The sequence below is a fragment of the Polistes canadensis genome, unplaced genomic scaffold (genome assembly GCF_001313835.1).
Source record: "Polistes canadensis isolate GaletaPanama2010 unplaced genomic scaffold, ASM131383v1 scaffold_173, whole genome shotgun sequence".
Classification (NCBI taxonomy): Eukaryota; Metazoa; Arthropoda; class Insecta; order Hymenoptera; family Vespidae; genus Polistes; species Polistes canadensis.
This window is the reverse complement of record NW_014569720.1, coordinates 263,597-284,981: the sequence shown is the minus strand read 5'-3', so window position 1 is coordinate 284,981 and position 21,385 is coordinate 263,597. Positions and strand designations below refer to the sequence as shown.

Genomic DNA, 21,385 nt, shown 5'->3' with positions numbered 1-21,385 from the left:
ATATATATATATATATTTATACATTTATACCGTATCTTTGCTGCGCTGCTTGTTTAAACGTAAGCTTTAGATCAATGAATTAAATACAGATCGATACAGTACGAACAACAATTACATCACAACAACAGTTTACAACAAACAGCGACAACATTACTAATAACAATAATTAAATAACAACAGTAACAATAACGACACGATCATATCCGAAAAGCAAGCAAGTATCGATATTTAAAGAATGCAATTCTTCGCGAAAACAATTTAAAAAAGTAGACGTAGGAAAGGAGAGAGAGAAATATAAAATAAAAAAATGGAAAATCGTTGCAGCCAGTGACACAAACAGAGGCATTTTATTGAAAAGCTATTCCAATTGTCGATGTTGAAAAGATCGATGCGATTAAAAAATAAATAAATAAAAAAGTAAAGGAGAGAAAAGGTTAGATACAAAGAAGAAGAAGGAGAAGAAGGGAAGAGAAAGAACGAGGGAAAAGGTGAAAAACAACGAGACGAGATTTCCAAGTTAATGAAACTGGCGAGAAGAGAAACTTTACGAAAGGGAAAAAGAGAGAGAAAGAGAGAGAGAGAGAGTAAGAGAAGGTTACGCGCACGGCAAATTCAAAGCTTTGAATATTTTCAAAAAGAATATTTATTTATTTTTTTCTCTCACAATTAGTGTTGTCATCGTCGTTATCGTTCTCGTTAAGTTTGTTAATTTGTTACTATCGTAACATGCTGTAAATGATCGCTTTGACGCTCAATTTATTTGTTCATAAATATTACGGTGCTTTCAGAGAAACAAGAAAGAGTAATAACCAATAAAAATATTTGAAATAAAATGCATATCGTCGAGTAACTCGTGGTCGAAATTAATTGTGTTTGTAAATTTGTTTTCATTTGAAATAATATAATATGAAACTTATAAAATATAGTGGAATTGTAATAAAAATTCAGAGAGTCGTATAAGTTTCATTGAAAATCTAAAATGGCTTTATTGTTATGACATGCAAAACTATATGGAAGTGTACGAGGACGACAACAACGATGCAATAAAGTAACTTCGTATAAAACCTTACTTTTTTATCGGATTAGAATCAATTTTACTGAGGAAAAATGAAGACTACGTCCTTGACATAATTACAAGAGAAACGAAAGAATGACTCGATGGTTTCTCAACTCCTTGCGAATCAAATTGGCATCTTTTTCATATTTTCGATCCATCAAATATTTCACTATTATATATTTTTCTGTTAATTAATAAATAACAATAGTTACTACAAATTTTTCATGCTCGAAATCAATCGAATATTTTGATCGATGATCGAAGATTTTTATGCTTGAGATTTCTATATTTTGAATAAGAATCATCACCAGGAAAGATTCATACATCCAAAAAAAAACAATACTAAATTTCTCATAAAAATCGATAAAATGTTTCATTTCTATATTTCTGTTTATTAATTTTTAACAGAAGTTGTTAGTACAAGAATATTGTAACTTTATTAATACGTTTTGTACTATTTGTAAGAGACGAATGGTCGAAGAAAAATTAATATTATCTCATCCGTATAAATCTTTATAAAGTAATAGTGATTTTTTTCTATAAAAATGATTCATCATTTTGGAGAAAATCGGTAGAGATAGAAAAAGATACAGAAACGATTAAACGAGCTAATAATTGTTACTTTTGCTTGTTCGCTTAAAAGAGAGAAAGAGAGAACATTTTTATTATTTACTTTGCCGAAGAAAGTCGAGAACAGAAAAACGAGAATTATTATACCGTCGACGAAGACTTTTTATTTAAATTTGATAATGTTTTACATGGAAAAATAATAGACTCGATTACTTTGCGATAAATTATCGAATACTCTTAACTCGTTAAATATTGAATCGATTTTGTATTAATCGATACGCGGATCTTATATTTCGGATTTCTATCTTCTTTTAAAACGTTGAAAAAAGCCACGCACGACGGCGTAAGTAATATTCATTTAACGAGATTAAGTACACTTTTTGTATATAAAAATTAGAAAAATATAATATAAGTGTTATTAAATTTGTGTGTAGTTCTACATTTTGGCGATAAGTTAAACTCGACTTTCCTTGGTAAAAGGATTAATCAACGTTCTACATCATACTCGCACATCTGTTTTTATGGAAACACGAGCTACCACTTGAGAGTTTGCGAGTAAGAGATCGAGACCATTTTATGTTCCGCGTATTGTATTAAATAAGAGAAACGCTTGTCAGCCAGATCTTTAGGTGTCTTTGACAAACGTTTATTCCTACACTCTCTCATAATACTAGAGACTAATCATAGATTTCGAGTATGTCACCGAGAAAATCAGGATGTCGATAATTATGTTCATTATTTCATTTCTTTCTTCTTTTATTCGATTTGGTTTATTTTTTTGTGGTGATCGTGATTCTGAAAGTATCTACATATATTCACAAATCTACAAACATTCAAATAAAACAGTTTGAAATACGATTGAAGCTCGGTGAAAAAGCCTTTTTTTTGGACGATCGTTTATTTGTTCATTTTGAAAATAAATACAAGAGAAAAGAAGAAGAAAAACCATATGTAATATTACGAACACGCATCGAGTTCACGAAAGAGAGAACTATTTTTTGAAAAATGAAACGATACAATTCCTTTTATCAAACTATTACATAAACGTTGAAAACACTGATCGATTAAAACGTGACCCATGATTGTAGTTATTCGTCACTTCATTAACAAATACACACGCATTTACATATAATAATAATGAAACACTACGTATATACACTACAGTAGTATAATTGCATGGCCGCATAATATGTACATATATATGTATACATATATTATGTACTATACATATATACTGTACCTATATCTAAAACGATTCTACACACTTACATATATGCATAAACACACGTCCACACGCATACACGTTGAAGAAAAATAAGAACGAAAGAGAGAGAGAGAGAGAGAGAGAGAGAGAAAGAAAAAAAAAAGAATTTTCCCCTCAGTTCTGCGTCTTCGAGTCTGTTCGATCGTAGTCGAATTGATCAAAAATTTGATTGATCGACATTCAATTCGATATTCGTTCCATTAAAAAAGAAAAAGCAACAAAAGAACAAACAAAAGAAGTAATTTTCTAGTAGAGAGAAAAAAAAGTAGGGTGGTCGAGGAAAGGAAAAAAAAATCAGAAGCAATATGACAAGAAAAATATATCATAAAATTATAAAGCAAACGAACACGGAAAAAAAGAGATCAAGAGGGGGAGGAAAAGGGTGACGATGTAATCAGGATCGGACGCGAAACGGTTCGTATTAAGATATATATATATATATATATATATATATTTTAATAGAGAATTGATTGATTATTTCCATTTCGGTATTTTCGGACGACGAGAAAACGAGTAGCTGAATATGGAAAGCGTCGTTGATCTCGTTGTCGTTGTTTTCGCGTTTAGCGTCTTCTTTTTGCCAACCACCTCGATGAGACGGAGGAAACGACGAACTGATATTCAAATTGGACTTTGTTTTACGGTGCGAGGGAGAGGGTGTGCAAGAAAAAAAAAAATACATTTTCGGAGAGAGGTGACAGGAAGTATATATTATATTATAAATCTAATGAAATATAAATATCATTTTTAGTCATAATGTAAATGTATATGTATGAAAATAGAATATCAATTTCTTTTTTCTAATATAATATATTAATTGAAATCTTCAGGCACCTCTCCCTTCAAGCCCTTAGCCCACCCCCAACCCAAAGCTCAAAAAAATCCTCAAACTTCATAAGAGAACCGTCGTTTCCATCGCCCTTCTCTGTCTCTCCGCGTCTTATGTTAATTTTTCTTCGAAGGAATTATTATCATAATTATTTCTATATTAACTAATTTTATTACTATTACCGAAATATTACTGCTATTACTACTGCTACTATTATTATTAATATTACTGGTGCCAGCATCGTAGCCACGACGACACGAAGACGTACATACCCAGGGGAAAAGAATATAGACAAAAAAAATAAATATATATGTATATATAAGTATATATATGTATATAATAAAAAAAAAAAAAAAAAAAAAGAAAGAAAAAAAGAAATATGATACGGTTTTCTCCTTTTAGAAAACGAAAACCCATCTCCGCGGGCGCCGAACGTCGACGAGCGCTTTCCCACGTGACACATTGGAAAAGGGTGAAAGGTGGAATAAGGAAAAAAAGTGAAAAAATATGCATAGAGGAAAAATATAGAGGAAAAAATTAAGAGAGAAAGTGCGGGAGAGGAGTGGAATGTGATAGATATATCGCGTTTAAAAGCTATGCGTATACAACGCGTATACGTAGATATAATTATGTAGAGGAAAGGGGCTGAGACTGAGCGATAGAGACAACAAAAATATCTATATGAAAAATAAAGCGCAAAAGGGTGGGGAATGATGGATCGGGAAACGTTCGATCGAGGATGCTCGCCGACGTCAGGCGCGAGAGAATGCTGTCTTTATTATTATTATTATTACTATTATTATTATTATTATTATTATTGTTATTGTTATTGTTATAATTATTATTAGTATTGTTCAGATACGCGAGCATTTTGCTGCGAACAGATTTTTACGGCCAACCAACCTCGATTCCCCTGCCCCTCCCCTTCTTTACTAGCCCTCTTATTTCTACTAAATTTCTATATTTTCCAGAAACATTATTATTTAGCCAAGTTATATATTCCAGTGTAATTGTTAGCTATTGTTCCATCGTTACATTATAATATGTACAACCTTGCCATTAGCTTTCCATTTTGAAATTGCGATTGATACCCAGGTAGTAGCAAAGTTTGACCCTGCCCGGTGAACCAGCCCATTATTTTTGCTCTCCTACGTGATAACAAGCCTTTTCAGAATTCTAGTTGGTAATTTTAGTGTGCGATTCATTCTACCATCAGCCTAAATTTCATATTTCCCCTATTTGCCAATTTCCCCTCCGAGTCCCCAAACGTATCGCAATAGCATGAATGTGTGCGAAAGAACGTGTTATTTCAAAAGAAACATCAAGCACGTGCATATACAAATACATATACATGCATAGGTATATGTTGTGTTAGGATTTAAGCGCGATAATGAAATGCAGGTAAAATGATGCCAACGTGAATTATTCGCTTTGACTTTGAATATTATTCTTGATCTTTTTATCGCTTTTTGAGATGCTCGAGTGCCACGAAAGGACGTGCGGTTTACACGGACATTTTCAAATACCCGATACTCACGATATACAATGGGAAATACAGACGACGATTATTACTCTTTTAAGTACTTACTACTCTTGCATTAAACAAAAACAGAAATGGAAAAGAAAGATCGACTACTATTACTTTTCTTCGGTTGATCGTTTCTTCTTCCGCAACGACGAGTACCTCTAGTAAGTAGATGGATACCGGTGGTCTGGTTAATTTCAAGAACGAATCGGAAATCGATTTACTATGGTGCACCACCGAGTCGTTGCTTCGGAAGAACTTACCTTTTTCGTTCGATAATTTTTTCCTTTACAATTGATCATACGATGTGTGAGAATTTGCGTGCGTGCGAGCGTGCGAAAAACGAGACCAAATGGAACATCATTTTTGCGTATATGTATTTTTACTAACTACTAAGTTAATATAAATTTAATGCCATGGGATTTAAACGAATTCAACTATTAAAATATCACGTATGAATGTAGAGTACGAATCGAGATATACACAATAATAGTATATCCCAATTTTATTCGGCCAGTAGTATAAGTCCGACGAGGTCAGCCAGGCTCGCTGGTTTATGTTTTAAGCCTGTAATAGTTTAGTCCTTTGAACGATTCCTAGAAAATATTGTTCGGAAAAATATTTTAAACATATCAATAATACTTTTGCAGTTAAATTTATATTAGATTATGTTAGAGATTTAGTATATATATAGATATTGATAAGAGAAAAAAGAAAATAAGAAAATGTATTATTTTAAGTAACGTGTAAGAAATTCGATATAATCTTTATAAAATGTCGAAGGTTCGCCTCCTTATCTTCGATTTCCACTGAAATTTTCATCGTTTACCTAACAAGACGACGAGGAGAAGAAAAAAAAAAGGCTGACACACGTAGACAAGAACGATTCATTTTGTCAGTTGATTTTATCGATCGAATTATCATAAAGATAACCGGATATCCGTGCTCGTCCTGGTAATGGTCGTACTGTAAATACATAAAAGCGCATGAATGAAAGAGCAGTTCCAGCCGATCAAACCGCCAAATCGATCGGAATAAATTCGACGAATAATCCGTTTATTTGGCGAACGCGTAACTTTTCAACGGAATCCAAAAAGAAAGAAAGAATGGGGAAAAAAAGTATAACTTCAAAACACAAGACGAAGAAAAAGAAATGTAGAAAATTTGCTTTGACCTCCTTCATTCCCTTCGATTCTTCATTTTGGAGGATAAAATATAGTAGCTGCAACAAGACCACTATTTTTTTGTACTCTTATGCAGAAGGAAGGAAAAGAAAAGGAATCGTCTATGATCTTGCGATCGAAAAATAATAATGAAAGAAAGAAGGGACGGGAAGGGAAGAGAAGGGAAGGGAAGGGAAGGGAAGGGAAGAGAAAGGAAGTAAGGAAGAAAGTCGATTCGATTGAAGAAATGGGTAAAGGAGTATTATACGAGGCAATGCAACGCTTCGATTCTCTTTAATCGTATATTCGATGCAAGGAAAGCACAAGAAAGAAGAAGAAAAAGAGAGAAGGATGAGGTAGGAGAAGAAACTTTTCGTCGAATCTCGCACGAAACCTGCAGATAGGATGGCAAAGTTAAAAGAGAGAAAGAAACACGAAAAAAAGATAAAAGGAGTGCGAGAGAGACAGCAATAAGCAATAAAATTGAATCACCCTGTATAAATCTCGAACGAAGTATTTCGTGCCGAGGAAAGTGGGTACCGCACGAGAACTTTCATCTTGTCCCTAAAGTCCGAGCTGAGCTTCTTTTTGCTCTCCCATACGTATGCCGTGTATTTGTGTGAGTGCGCGCGCGAAAGAGAGAGAAGGTCCTTAGGCAGGATGTTTGTTCCACGTATCCTGGAACTCTCTAAGGACGAGTCGAGTCACGTGGCACACGTGATCACGTTCTCCTGCATTGTACTTTCCATCTTCTGTGTGTGTGTGCGCGCGTGTGCATGGGTTTCCGTCGAAGGCCATCGGGTACACGTGACGCTAGGCTTCTTCATCCGAACGGCAATCATTCTTGAGTTATTCCAAACGTTGTCATGGCATATACATCTATATATTGATATGTAATATGTGTGCGGACCAGGGGGCCGAGGGGAATGTATTTCATACATACCTCGTGTGTATATTTAAAGCGTGCATGCACGTTTTCTATCGAATCGCTGGCAACGAAGTATGTGCTCCTAACAAATACGATTTTGATTCTTACCCTGAATCGTTGGAGAATGTTTTTACTACGAAATTTTATTCGTGCTAATGTGTCTTCAATATTGCTTTTAATTTGAATATTATAAATAATCGTCGCAAGTGGATTTATTTTCGATAAGATATTGTTCGAATTAAAATATAAAGTAAATCGTTGGCGTTGTCATGCCTACTTAGAGATCAAACTGAAAGATAAAAAAACAACTAAACAAAAATAAATCTGTCCAATTAAAATTTGGTACGCAACAAATGCTGACTGATACCTATTTCTATTTAAAGCTTAAATTAAAAGATAAAATGGAAACGCGAAAATAAATCAATCGATTGAATTTATGTGTTGAATAAGATTGTTGAAAATAAAATATTGTAAACAATTGACGCCGACATTCCTGCTTAAAAATATAAATTAACGATACAAAATTCGATGAAAGTAAATAAATGAATTCGATCTCTGAGGGGGGCGGGGTATAGGCATTGAAAAACGTGCTTACGGCAAATTAAGTTCAACTTAAAAGGTTCGTGTCAAAACAGAAAGAAAGCGGGGAAGTAGTACTATATAAATCGGTTTTAATTAACTTGCATGGGCGACCTTTGAATTTATCGATCTTAATGAAGAGGGTTGAGAACATTAGTAGGAATGTTGCGGTCGTTGTTAGATTCCCTTGAGAAACCTATGGAAAATGTAGGAGAATCTTTTGATGATACAACTCGATCTTATTGTCCTATTTCATAAGTCGAAACATAAACGTAATAGTCTTTTCTTTTAGCGAGATAGAAAGAAAGTTATCGTGCTCGTGGATGTTATAACCGAGAGAGAGAGAGAGAGAAGAGCATAGGAAGCGAGGTACGCGAGATCTCGCAGGCTTATGTAGAACGTACGAGGAAGACCTTTATCGAGTCAAAGCGGTATCTCGCAGAGGGCTTCGCTTAGAGTCGAGCCCTTTGCGACAGACGCGAGCAAGGAACCGAGAGAGCTACCGAGAGAGAGAGAGCAAGAGAGAGAACAAGCGTGTGCTGGCGTTCGAGCGTAGGACGTTGCGCCAGCACCACGAGAGGGAGAGAGAGAGACCCCTTCAAAGCACATTCCCTGCTGCGTAACCTTTTGACCCGCCACCCTGCCGCGTAGACAGCTCTTCGTCTCGTTCTCCTCTCCGAGGAAGACTTTACCCACCCACCCACTCTCCTCCTTCTTGTCGCAGAACACAAAGCCTTCGTTTCTTAGAAGAGAGCACATTTACGCATGCCATTTCCCACCCATTCCTCCCTATTCTCTCTCCTTTTACTTCCGCTTTTCTTACGTATTTCTCTCAAAACAAGATTCCAAATGCAAAGAGATTCGTCTTGGATACGAGTTCTCTCTCTCTCTTCTTCCCTTTCCACGGAGTTACTATTATTTCTCTATCCAAGTTTTGTTTTAGTTTGCGAGGGAGAATAACAGCGACACCGAGAATGTGGGAGAGAATCAAATTGAATAATATATGTATTTAAACGGTTACTTCCAAGTTGGTCAATATATAAGAACGCATTGAAAAGGAAGAGAGAGAAGAATATTCGAGAGTGCGAGACTATGCAAAAAAGAAGAAAAAAGATAAATAGATAGAAGAGAGAGAGGAGGAGAAGGAAAGGGAGAAGGAGAGGGAAAAGGAAGAGGGAAAAAAGGGATAAATATTTTTGCGGGCCTTCGATGTCGTCATCATCGTCGTCGTCGTCGTCGTCGTCGTCAGCCTTTCGTTCCATCCTTGCAATTTTTTTTTTGTCGCTTTCCAAAGCTCCGGCAATAATGAACGCGTCAATTTTCCATCTGGTCCCATCTTTCTCTCTCTCCCTCCCTCTCCTTCTCTCTATTTCTATCTATAATTCTCTATCTCTCTATCCTCCATCGTCGCTCAGCGTCCCCAACCCCCTACTGTCTCTCCCCCTCCTCCATCCCTCTCCCCCATTCGTTCTCATAGTTCGTGCCATTTTTTTCCGACGCTCCTTTCATTCGTTATCGTCCGTTTGCTAATGGCATACGATTGCCTTTCGCGTCTGCTCTCTCTCTCTCTCTCTCTCTCTCTCTCTTGACTTTTTTGTATTTTTTAAACGAGGAAATGTGCACGTGCGAGAGACCTTTACTCTCTCAGCGACATGCGAAGCCATCGGTGCCCCGTTCCATTTCCGAACGCAGATCGACGTACATGGAAAATTGGGAAAAAAGAGAAGGATATATGGGAAGAAGATGAAGAAGAACGCGAGTCTACGTATACGCGTCGTTGACAAAATCAAAAGTCCGATCGAGTTAATAATATTTGCGAAAAGAAAAATGTGCGTTGTGATTTGTGCAAGGAAATTACCACGAAATATATTAAAAATGTGATTTAATGAATAATTTGTATACAATTGACTAATAAAAATATGATATGCGATTTTTGTTCGACAGCATACGCGTATGTACAAATGTATAAACATCTCTGAGAGTGTATATGCGTGTACGTGGGTATGCGGCGTGTGCATGAGAAATGAAATATCGAATAAAATCGATCAAATTTTCTAAAAAAGACATTTTTCTATTAGGAACGATATATAAGTATAATTTATATGACATAAACGATGTACCAATCACAAATACTTTACTAGAACGAACAACATTTACAAAATAACAAATCTCGAACAAAAGCACTTTTCACAAGCAATATCAGAACTACATATATATATCTATAGCAACACAACACACACGCGTGACCGCACGTTGCGCATCGGTGGCACGCGAAAAGGGAACTTGAAAAGGGATCTTTATTCCCCCTCACTCTTGAAGCGAAGAAAGAGAGGGCGAATAGAAATAGAAAGAGACGACACAACGCAAGGAAAGCTTGCTTCTAGCAGAAATTGCATCCCCCTTTTACAACACACTTGCATTGTCGCAATATATATATCATATATTTATATTAATATACATATGCATACATATATATATATCTCGCCCCTTGTTTAGCCAACCGTCGTAAGAAACTCCCCCCCCCTTTAGACCCCCACCCTCTCGTTTGGTAACCACCCTCTTAGTGACATGTTTACCAGCCAGTAGCTTTAAGTTTTTGGAATTCGTGTATGCAACAACTCGTTTACCCCTTTTTCCAATTTGACTTGTGTACGTGTTTATTATACATATCTACATATATATATATATATATCTATTAATATTATACTTACACATTTGTGTATATGTATGCATACATACTTACAATATTCTATGTATCCATACATTTATCAAAAATAAAATACGTTCGTTAAATGTGTTTCATTATTTTATTCTTTGAGAATAAAAGGGTTGAAACAAATTTATAATGAACGAATGACATAACACAGAACAAATAAAAATACGACGACCTGCAAATGTATATATATAAATATATATATACATCGAACAGTCGTTGGCTTTCTGGTTTCTTAACTGAACTAACTTACGTTTTTTTTTTGTTTTCAGCTGCACAGATTCCACAACGCGGAAGTAAGTATCATTGAGGGTTTCATCGAGCGAAACGTTACATCTACTTTCTTTCTCATTCACATTTCGCACCCTCTTTGACGTGAAAATATAAAATGATTAGTAAAAATTAACACTGAAATTTGTATCGCGATTAAAATAATTGAATATTTGGATAAACCAAACATTACTTGATATAGATATTTCCCATCGAAAATGTCACTTGTTTTTTTCTCGCGTCTTTATGATATTGAACCTTATTGTAAGTTCATTATCGAAACGTCAAAGAGTTGAAAAGAGTTATCTTCTTGTAACTTTTAAGTTTGTGTGCATTTCAATTAAATTTCTCTCTTTCTCTTTGCCTTTATTATTGTATCGTGAAAGAAAATGAAAGATAGGCAAACTAAATTTTGTATTTGACACTCTGCATATAATATAAAAAGAAAAAGAAAGAGAGAGAGAGAAGCATTCGGTCAATCATTCGAACTCTTCTTTGATGTTTGATATAATAAATGTAACGACGCTTAGGTATATTTCGTAAAAGTGATAACTGTTTTTTTGTAGGGAAAGTTTTCAAACGAATTTGTCTATAAGGATATTTAAAATTGCAGCATGCAAGAGGAAAGACGAGATGTCGAATCAGGCAGAACACCAACAGCCCGCCCCCAAGAAACCGCGGCTGGTTTTCACAGACCTTCAGCGCCGTACTCTACAGGCTATTTTTAAAGTAAGTATTGTCATTTCCTCTCCCTTCTCTCTCCTATATTTCTTGATCGATACCCATCTTCCGTTTCACAATTTATTCTCGATTTTGATCGTGATCCCTTTGTTTTTTTATCCTCTTTTAGATTTTCTCTAATTCATTTTTCAATCGGTTAATCATTCTTATCTTTACGTGTTGCTTTATACGTTGTTCATTTAATTCTCTATGATTTTGAGTCGAGGCAGGCTCGATATTTCATTTCTGCACAATTTTTTCCTTTACCATTTTTTCTGGATTAAAAAAGTTTCCTACTGTTTGCAGGACGATGCATTAGTTTTATTTTCACGTACACATATATATACGTGTCGTTGATTTTACTATATGATTCAGAGTCGAGTAAGATTTGACAAGGATTCAGTTTTGTATCATTTGTCGATCGATCAATTATTTGTTTATTTTTTTTGGTAGATAAATGTCGGTGGTTAAACTTTATGATTTTGCGTAGAATGAAATTTGTGTGAAAGATTAAAAGAGTTTATTAATCATTGTATTTGCAGATTTGATAAGGTAAAATGTCACGTTCGTAGATTTTTCACGTGCATATGGAAAATAAGTTCATCCTCGAGTGGAAAGATAGGTGAATCGAGTCGAGCATCAGGCGCGCGGTGCGCGCTGCTGGATATCGATCTGTCTTGAATAATTTCGTGGCCGGTTCTTTACTTACACGCTCTGCATTTCCTCCTACCAACCCTCCGTCCCTCTTCTTTCTCTCTTCCGAGCAACCCCTTCAACGAGTCCTCGTTGCAAACATCGAGGATCGTGTCGTTTTAAGAATGGACACCAGATTCAGAATAAGTGGCAAATATTTTAACACTTACCCCACTCCTAAAGCCCATTTAGGAGCTTCCAAATTATTCCTATGCTCACACCCGTTTATTATATATATGCACTTTTCGTTAGACGGATCTACACGGAAATCTTTTTTTTCCTTTATCGATCGTTGCGAATAGATATATCATGTATAATATTAATGGATTGAGGGGGAATTCAACGTGCAAATTACTTACGCGAACGATTCAAATGCGTACCTCTATTTATTAATCGAGAAATTGGTGAATCAATCGGTTAATCGATTGTGACAATTTCGAGGCGAAACGCATATAGTTTCCTTTTTACTTCTTTTTCATTGTTAGTTATAATCTATTGGAAGGATCATAAATTTAACTTTTTTATTATTATTGCTAAACAATGGTAAAATCCCATAGTCGAATTTAATGATATTTCTGAATATTGAGCGATACAAGAGATCTTCTAATAATTTAGCCAAGGTCCGATTTAAATTCGGCGCGCAAATAAATTTCAACGTATAATCGATTAAAATAATTCTCAGAAACACGCAAAGAAATGGAAAGGGTCCTTGTTTGGAGGTACCTTTAGGTCTTTGGAACAGTGCCAAATAGTTCACGTATTGGCCTTAGCCCAGTTAACGCGTTCACATTCGCTCCGTTTCACATTCCATTTGATTTCTCTCCTGATTATTTACTGTTCACACACACACACAAATCATTTCTTCAAACTTTTTTCGCTGTTTCTATTTCAATATCTTTGGTCAAAAATGATATTCATACTTTGACCATGAATATAACTAATATTACAAACATAATATTATAATGAATTTATTCGAGAAGCATTTAGAAATAAACGATACTATACCATTCATAACGAAAACGCCTTAATACGATATCTAACACGAATTCTACAATGAAGATAAAATCAGGAATATTTTGCGAACGATGGAAAAAGAAAGAAAGAAAGAAAGAAAGAAAGAAAGGGAGTACATTTCTCTCTGTAATTCATTTCCGAACGACCTCCACTTCGTATTCGAGTTAGGATTCCTTTTGTTGCATGGAGGAAAATTCACTTCTTTTGTCAACTTCGACGTCCTTCTAAACGATATAAATAAAGTACATATACAGGAGAATAAAATATATACACTAAACATATATATATATATATATATATATGCATGTTTGATATGTACATATACAAATGTATATATATATATATATATATATATATATATAAAGGTGTGTACAGTGATAGAATGTGTAAATGTATAGAAGCTGGGAGGACAGTGGCTGTCATGGAATAATCACGATGTTCTCCCCGATAGTGTCCCGTATTTCCAACAATTGATGCACCGTTCTATACCATGAGAGAGAGAGAGAGGGAGAGGGAGAGGGTGGAAAAAGAGGGTTGGCACGGCGTCGAGTCAGAGACATCTTCGTTTCGTTGTGTATCGCTAACTCACGCTCCACCAACGAACGCGAACGGCCAGACAGGATATCAATATTCCCCTTACTTTACTTAAACGAAGTTCAACGAACGAGAAATTACGAAATGTAATTAGAGAGCAGGAGTAAATTTGAATATGGATAAGTATGCCCTCGGCGAATAGTAACAAGTTCTATCATTGATCGAGAGAAAGAATTTACTTTTCTATATGTATGGGATATAGATTTACGTCGATGTGTCCATTTCTGTGTTAGCTTTCAATTTCTTTTTTCAATTTTTGTCTTTTTTCTTTTTTCAAAAATATATCAAGAGTTATTGATACGGAAAATGCAATAAGGATGATGATGATGATAAATGTTAACACTAGGATATTTAATTGCGTAAAAACATAATCATTGTTTCTGTCGTTCGTAAATTTGTTCGTCGATAATTCTACGCGTATCGTTCTTAGAGTTCCAATTAAATCATCTAAATATGATAGGAAGGATAAATAAAGCATGTAAATCGTAGACCATGTCAAATCGATGGATTTTGTTATGGGAATCGGAGGCGGCTTCAAGATTGATTTGCGATAATAATCGTTACGTTTGTCCTACGATCGATATGTATATATATATATATGTATATGTATATATATATATGTATATGTATATATATATATGTATATGTATATATATATATGTATATGTATATGTATACGTATACGTGTGTACACCTATACACTTCGGCGTAACAACCGCGTTCATTTTATTGATCGTCAGGCTCTGGAACACACGTTGAATAAGAAACGTCGTGTTAAAAAGGAAACGTGCTTTAGTGTCTCTTCGTTTACAAGTTGCAATAGTATGCGTCTCCCTAACACAGATTACCGTAAACTCGATGAAAAATTTCGACGTAGTGGCTCTAGTAATGCGTTTTACTTAAAATCAAATTTACGAAATAAAATTTAAATGTTACTCCTCAAAGGATTTTTCTTTCCTACGGTGTGTAATTTTTTGTCTATACGATGTCTCTCTTTTGAAATTCGCAAAATTTCGAACCTGTCGATAATACCACGTTCGAATAATAATAATAATGCGCCAAGTGTTGATTAACACGTACAAATCCACATATAGCAACAATATCATTTTTATTTAATAATTAGATTATATTTATATGAAACTTATTTTTTGTTACAAGGGGTTAAACCATAGAAAAACGAAGCACGAAACGATCATATTAATGAATTTTCGAGCTTAATCGAGGTTTTAAGGGCAGCCAGTATTAGGATCTAGGTCACAAGATTAATTAACGAATTTAAATATTTCAAATCGTTTTTATAAGAAACTCTTTCATTTCCTTAACGTCTCTGTTCCCTCTTACTCTCTTTCTTCAATTTTCTCATAATTACTTGTTAGTATATTTTAAGTTCCGTAGAGATGCATTTATTCTCTTCGCGTATTGCGGATAAATTTTCTATTTTAAGATAAAGATAACTATTATTAAATAATACGTGAAAAAATAATTAGGTAATAAAAGGAAGTTGCTCGTATATGGTACGCTACATTAATTAATAAAAAAAAAGAAAAAGATCAACTACACAAAATAAGTAAACTTCATTTTTCGTTAAGAAGCTTAAATTTTGGACTATCTAAAAGCAAACGAGCGAACACACGATACAGTGAGAATTTCCCTCGCGAACGTCTTAACAAATCTTGAAGATTTTCCGTTGTTATAACCTACTGACTACATTGTCATTGTCGAAATCACATATTTGGTCGAATAATTTTTTTCGGAACGGATATGAGGAACGTGTAGATCGATGTAATAATGAATAAAATTGAGGTTGTAAGCAGGTAGCTAAAATGTATGTATGTTTGATCGATAAGTGGATTTATAAAAATAAGTTTGTACTGTGTTCTAAGGAGACGAAGAGGCCGTCGAAGGAGATGCAGGTGACAATCGCGCGACAGTTGGGCCTTGAACCGACGACGGTCGGTAATTTCTTCATGAACGCTCGACGGCGTTCCATGGACAAGTGGAAGGACGAGGATCCGAAGACCGTGGCGGTCGAGGAGGGACAGCTATCGCCAACAATAGGTATCGGACAGCGACAGCCAAGCGACGTTTTGTGACACACGTCCGACCACGAGGAGTACCACGACGAGTCACCGGAGGAGGATCTACCCTTCTCGTAAGGGTCTCCTTCTCCGCCTTCCTTCTCTTCCCACCGAACGACAACAACCTCTTTTCTCTATCATTTCTAATACGAGCTAACTTCGATAAATCGATACCCAAGGAAATATGCTTCAAGCCCAATAATCCTGCCCATAATTATGAAACTGCTCCAAATAATATTCTATTCGTTTACTTTCTAATAATGATAGATTGCTTTCACAATTATGGGCACTAATCTAATGCTCCAAATTTATATTTTTTAATTGCATTTAAACAACGCGTTTTCTATTTCTATCGAAAGATTTTCTCCGAATGGGCTACATACATATATATATATATACAGAGGGTAGTAATTCACGAAGAAAAGGTCATCTATTTGGGATACGATCCTTCGAATAATCTTCTATTAAAAAAACCTATTTAAACGGGTAATCCGTTTGAAGAATAAGTATTGGACAATATATAATATATACTCGTAACGTTCGCGGGAAGCATAATCCAAGGGAATTAAATGTGGGGAATATGAGCAACTAATTTATGGACCATTAAATGAACTTAACGTCATTATTTAACGCGACCTCAGGAGTGATCGTTTCAAATGAATGACCTTCATTCGTGAATCATTCTACGTAAAAATGCATCAATTTATCGAACCAAGTTGTATTTCTCGATTCGACCGAAATAATCACGATTGTTTTGGAATATTTCTTATGACTGATTTTTGGATTTTCAAGCTTTTACTACGTTCTCTTGTTCTATTTGAAACTCCATCTATGTCAAAGAAAACGACCGAGCTAGGGAAGTATTATGTATACATATATAGAAGGTCGTGCGTCATATACAACGTATAAGCTTCTACCAATGCCGAGGCAGCCATTATCTTATGTCCGTGATACTTTAGCAAGCAGCAACATCAGTAACGGCAATGGTAGCTTTGGAAAGATACAGTCGTGTTTGAAATTTTTTAATGACTAGTGTGCATACCTACATATTATGTATGCATTTCTTTTTCGTTACCATTCAACTTGTTTTTTTTTGTTATATTTGCCTATTTTTCTTCTCGTCAATTTTCTTTTATTGTAGGCAGAAAAAAAAAAGAATATATATATTTTTTCAGAGAAATATTTGGACGAAAATGTCGGAGAAAAAAAAATGGGAACGGTCGATTCGAGAAGGTAGAAAACAAAAAGAAATGGAAGAAAAAGAGAGGGAACAAAAAATAGAATAAATTTTCAAACAAATGCTCGTATTAGGGTTTATCATTCAACGTCATCGTTTGCACGTCCAAAGATATTACGAAGACAAAAGAAAGATCTGCTCTCGTCTCTGCGAGATTCGGCTCGAAGGATCCCACCTCGAATTTTATTTCTTCCTATACATTTGATATATATTTCAAAGGTTAAATGAATGATCGGCCGTATTATTAATTAGTTCGAAATTTTCTTGAAATTCGTTCATAAATTGAGGAGGAGTCCTTCGAAAGGTTTACATTTCTCTCTAACTTGAGTTTTCCAATCACGTGCCATAGTTTGCCATATTAGAATGTACGTAAGTTCCTTCTTTAACGGTTCTAGTCTATATTCACATTCCTTCGTAGATGTGACACACGCACACGATACACGCTTACGCGCAACGAAGAAATTGCGAAATCCTTTCGATGGAACCACTACCATCTTCCTTTTTCTAGTCAAAATTCTCGGATGATCGCAGTCCTATTGTGTGTATGCGTGTACATGTATACGTGTACATTTTTTTTTTTCTAATAGAAAAAAAGTAAAAAGAGAGAAAGAAAGAGAGAGAGAGAGAGAGAGAGACTTCCCGACGAGTCAAAGCGTCTTCTCGATTTTTAAATATAGAAACTAGTCGCCTTTCGCGTGAAAGAAAGCGAACATTTTTACGATGATATCGATTTGCTATTTTAATAATAAAATAAAATAATATTAATATTAATAATAATAATAATAATAATAATAATAATGATATAATATAATAAATAAAATATAATAAATAATAGTAATAATAATAATGATAAATAATAATAGTAATAATAATATAAATAATAATAAGAATAATAACAGTTAACACTAAGGATAATAATCAAGCGGCTCGTAGGAGACGAGGAAAAGGGTATTCTACGATATACATTAACTTTGACTCGATCGTGGAAATCTCTGTTCAACGTTGATGATTTCATATTGAAGAAGAAGAAAAGAAAAAGAAATTTGGAAGATAGATTAGACGATAAAGACAATTGCTATCGGAGACGAGAGTAGAGTAGAGTCGAACGATGGCGAAGAAGATAAAAATAAAAAAGAACAAACGTAAGGAAAGATAGAAAATATGGTGGGAAGAATATGGCGATGGAACTGTTGTAAGTTTAACAGATTCCATTACCATGACTCGTCGTGTATCCTCGTTGGTCAGATCGAACGTAAACCAATTTCAAAGTGGCATCGTGTGATGCACGTGCCAAGTGATATATATATCTATGTACGTACGTATGTAAATCTATGTATGTATGAAAGCACGTATGTATGTATATATGTACGTATGCATGTATGTATGAGTGTAAAAAAAAAAAAATACCAACACGTATATATCGGAGTGGACGATTTTCCGCGCAAACGATTGAGAGAGTGTGTAATCGTAATCGAGAGCAATTTTTAAAAAGCAAATGCCCGAACACAGCGTGTCGTGTGTGCGAATTAAATCATGAATGAGAGAGAGAGAGAGAGAGAGAGAAATACGTTATTGTATACTTGTGGACTTGGGTGAAAGAAAGACTAAGTTAACACAAATACGTATACATGCGTGTATGTGTTTAGACCGAGCGAGCGAGAGAAGGAAAGTTTAGAAAACCGCATTCGATATCGTACTTATTACAATCGTGCTGTGCACTCTTGTTATACATACATTTGAAGAAGAAATAATAAGGACGGAAGAATAAATGGGAGAACTCTTGTTACCTTGAAAATGCATTCGTTGTAAAGAACAGGCGAACGAACGACTTTCGAGAATTTCAAAAGGGACAAAAATAAGCGATCGGGTTAGATTTTTAGATATTAGCATTTTGTATTTTCATCCGAACGTCGCTCGTCGGCTCTATGCGATCAAAGAAATAAGCGGAAAGAGATAGAGATAGATAATTAGAGATTGCGCGTGTGTGCGTGCGCGTTTGTGCGGGAGAGAAAGTGAAAGAACATTTAGTTTCGGGGTTGAGAAGGAGAGAGGAGCGTAATCATTTATTTCAATCAGAACAAATTTACGAAACTATTTCTCGCCCTTATTCAAATATCTAATCCTTATTTAGTTGCTTCATTAGAGAATCTTATTGTTTGTATTTCAAGATTTGTGATATTAATGTGTTTTAATGTTTCTAACAAAAAGAATTGTTCTAAAACTTGCTAATCATTTTTCGTCTATTGTAACAATATTTCTTTACATTATACAATTGTCTTTAGAAAGTGATATATGTGTTATGCTTGTAACAAGTTGCCTTATTTATATACTTGATGGAATAATATTGGAGATTGATAAAATTTGGATTAATTTTAAAGATATTCGAAATATTCGTGATTAAATCGTAATTATAAATTTGTCGAAAGAAATGGGGAAAATGAAAAGGGAGCAAATGATCGTGTGAATTTGGGCGTGAATTCGAAAGAAAGAAAGAGAGAGAGAGAGAAAGCGTATAAAAAAAGAAGAAGAATAAGAAGAGAAAAGTCGCCGAGAAATCGGTCATCTTTTAAAAGATCATATATAGTACAAACTAAACATATATTATTATTCTAATAACGGTTTAATTAAATATAAGTGGGCCGTCGCTGTTTCGATAGAATATTGAAAGTGATAAACGAGAGAGAGAGAGAGAGAGTGATATATGAAACATAGAAACAAAGAAAAATGAAAAAATGTGGACCGCTGCTGGTCTAACGTGACTCGCATATGATTAAATATATCTTGTTAAAAAAGCGCTAATTATGAGTGCGATGAATAAACGATGATTAGGTGATTACGAGGTATCCTTGTCGCTTATCTTCAAAATTTTAAATAAACAATATTACACAATTTTTTATGAAACAAATTACAGATGGGAACTATCGATCTAATTGTAAAAGTAAGAAAACATCAGAGAAAAGAAGAGAGAATAATTTCAAAGAGAGAGAAAGAGAGAGAAAGAGAGAGAGAGAGATAAATAAATAAATAGAAAAAGAGAAGACCGAATTCGAAGCCTCGTTTCACCCTCATCGAATTTTCCGGATATCTGTTTTCGTTCGTTTCATTGAAACGGACGAACATAAATACACTCGCACGCATACACCCTCGTAAAAATTAAAGTACGTTTGAATAAGAGAATAAAAGAAAACGAAAGAAGAAGGAAGAGGAAAAAAAAGTAAGGCGAAAAAGAGAGCATATAAATATTTAGAAAAAAAAAAGAAAATTAAAAAAAAAGAGATCTTGGCCACGTGGCCGATTCGTGTGCCTCGCGTGAGTTCTCGGTCGCATCTTTCTTTTCAAAAATGATCGTCTTCGACTCGCCTCGTGCTTTCTCCCTTTTCTGTGCAATCTAAAAACTTGAAAAAATCAATTATAAATATAAAGCGGATCGAACACACGTACACACACACACACCCAGTTAATAAATATTACTCCTATTTTTCTTGGATCGTGCGCGCAAACCTTAACACATTGACGCATACACATAAATACTCACATACACAAATAAAAAAATATAAGAACGTAAAACGCACGAGGAAGACGACGAGAATTTAGTCGAAGAAGTGCGAAAATGTTCTGTACGATAAGTCTTGTAAATATCATTATTAGTCGCGACACTATTATTATCCAAGAGGGATAAGAGCGTAATTATAAAAATGGAACACAGACATACACAGACACTCGTATATATATATATATATAAATATATCTATAGAAAGAGAGAGAGAGAGAGAGAGAGAGAGAGAGAAAGAGAGAGACGCGCGATTTTTGTTACATTTCAAAGTGCTGCTCCTCCTCGTGCGCCGTACAGGTAGCAGTATGCATGTCGTGTTCACTTTCTCTTTTGTTCGTCGTGAATTTGAAAAGAAAAAAAATTCGAATAATCTCAAAAAAGAGCGAAAGAGATAGAAAGAGTATAGAAAATCTAAACGAAAAGAGGAGAAGTAACCATATTAGGGATAATAACGTGAGAACATAGCTCTATATTATATGTACATAAATATATAATATAGAGTATATTATAAGTAAATGAATATAAATACGGATATAAATATGAACATAATTATATAAATTTAAAATGAGTAAAATATATGTATATATATATATATATA

General features: G+C 34.6%; 1 protein-coding gene across 1 annotated transcript in view; it reads left to right on the top strand.

The window, feature by feature from the left end:
* The window catches only part of LOC106789262 (homeobox protein onecut), a 65,208-nt gene extending 47,964 nt beyond the window's left edge, over positions 1 to 17,244 (top strand). Inside the window, exons 4-6 of the mRNA XM_014753336.1 lie at positions 10,901 to 10,924; positions 11,512 to 11,627; positions 15,803 to 17,244. Of these exons, the coding sequence (XP_014608822.1) occupies positions 10,901 to 10,924; positions 11,512 to 11,627; positions 15,803 to 16,012 (350 nt within the window). The 3' untranslated portion in view covers positions 16,013 to 17,244. The remainder of the gene's footprint in view (positions 1 to 10,900; positions 10,925 to 11,511; positions 11,628 to 15,802) is intronic.
* Positions 17,245 to 21,385: the final 4,141 nt, after the last annotated feature.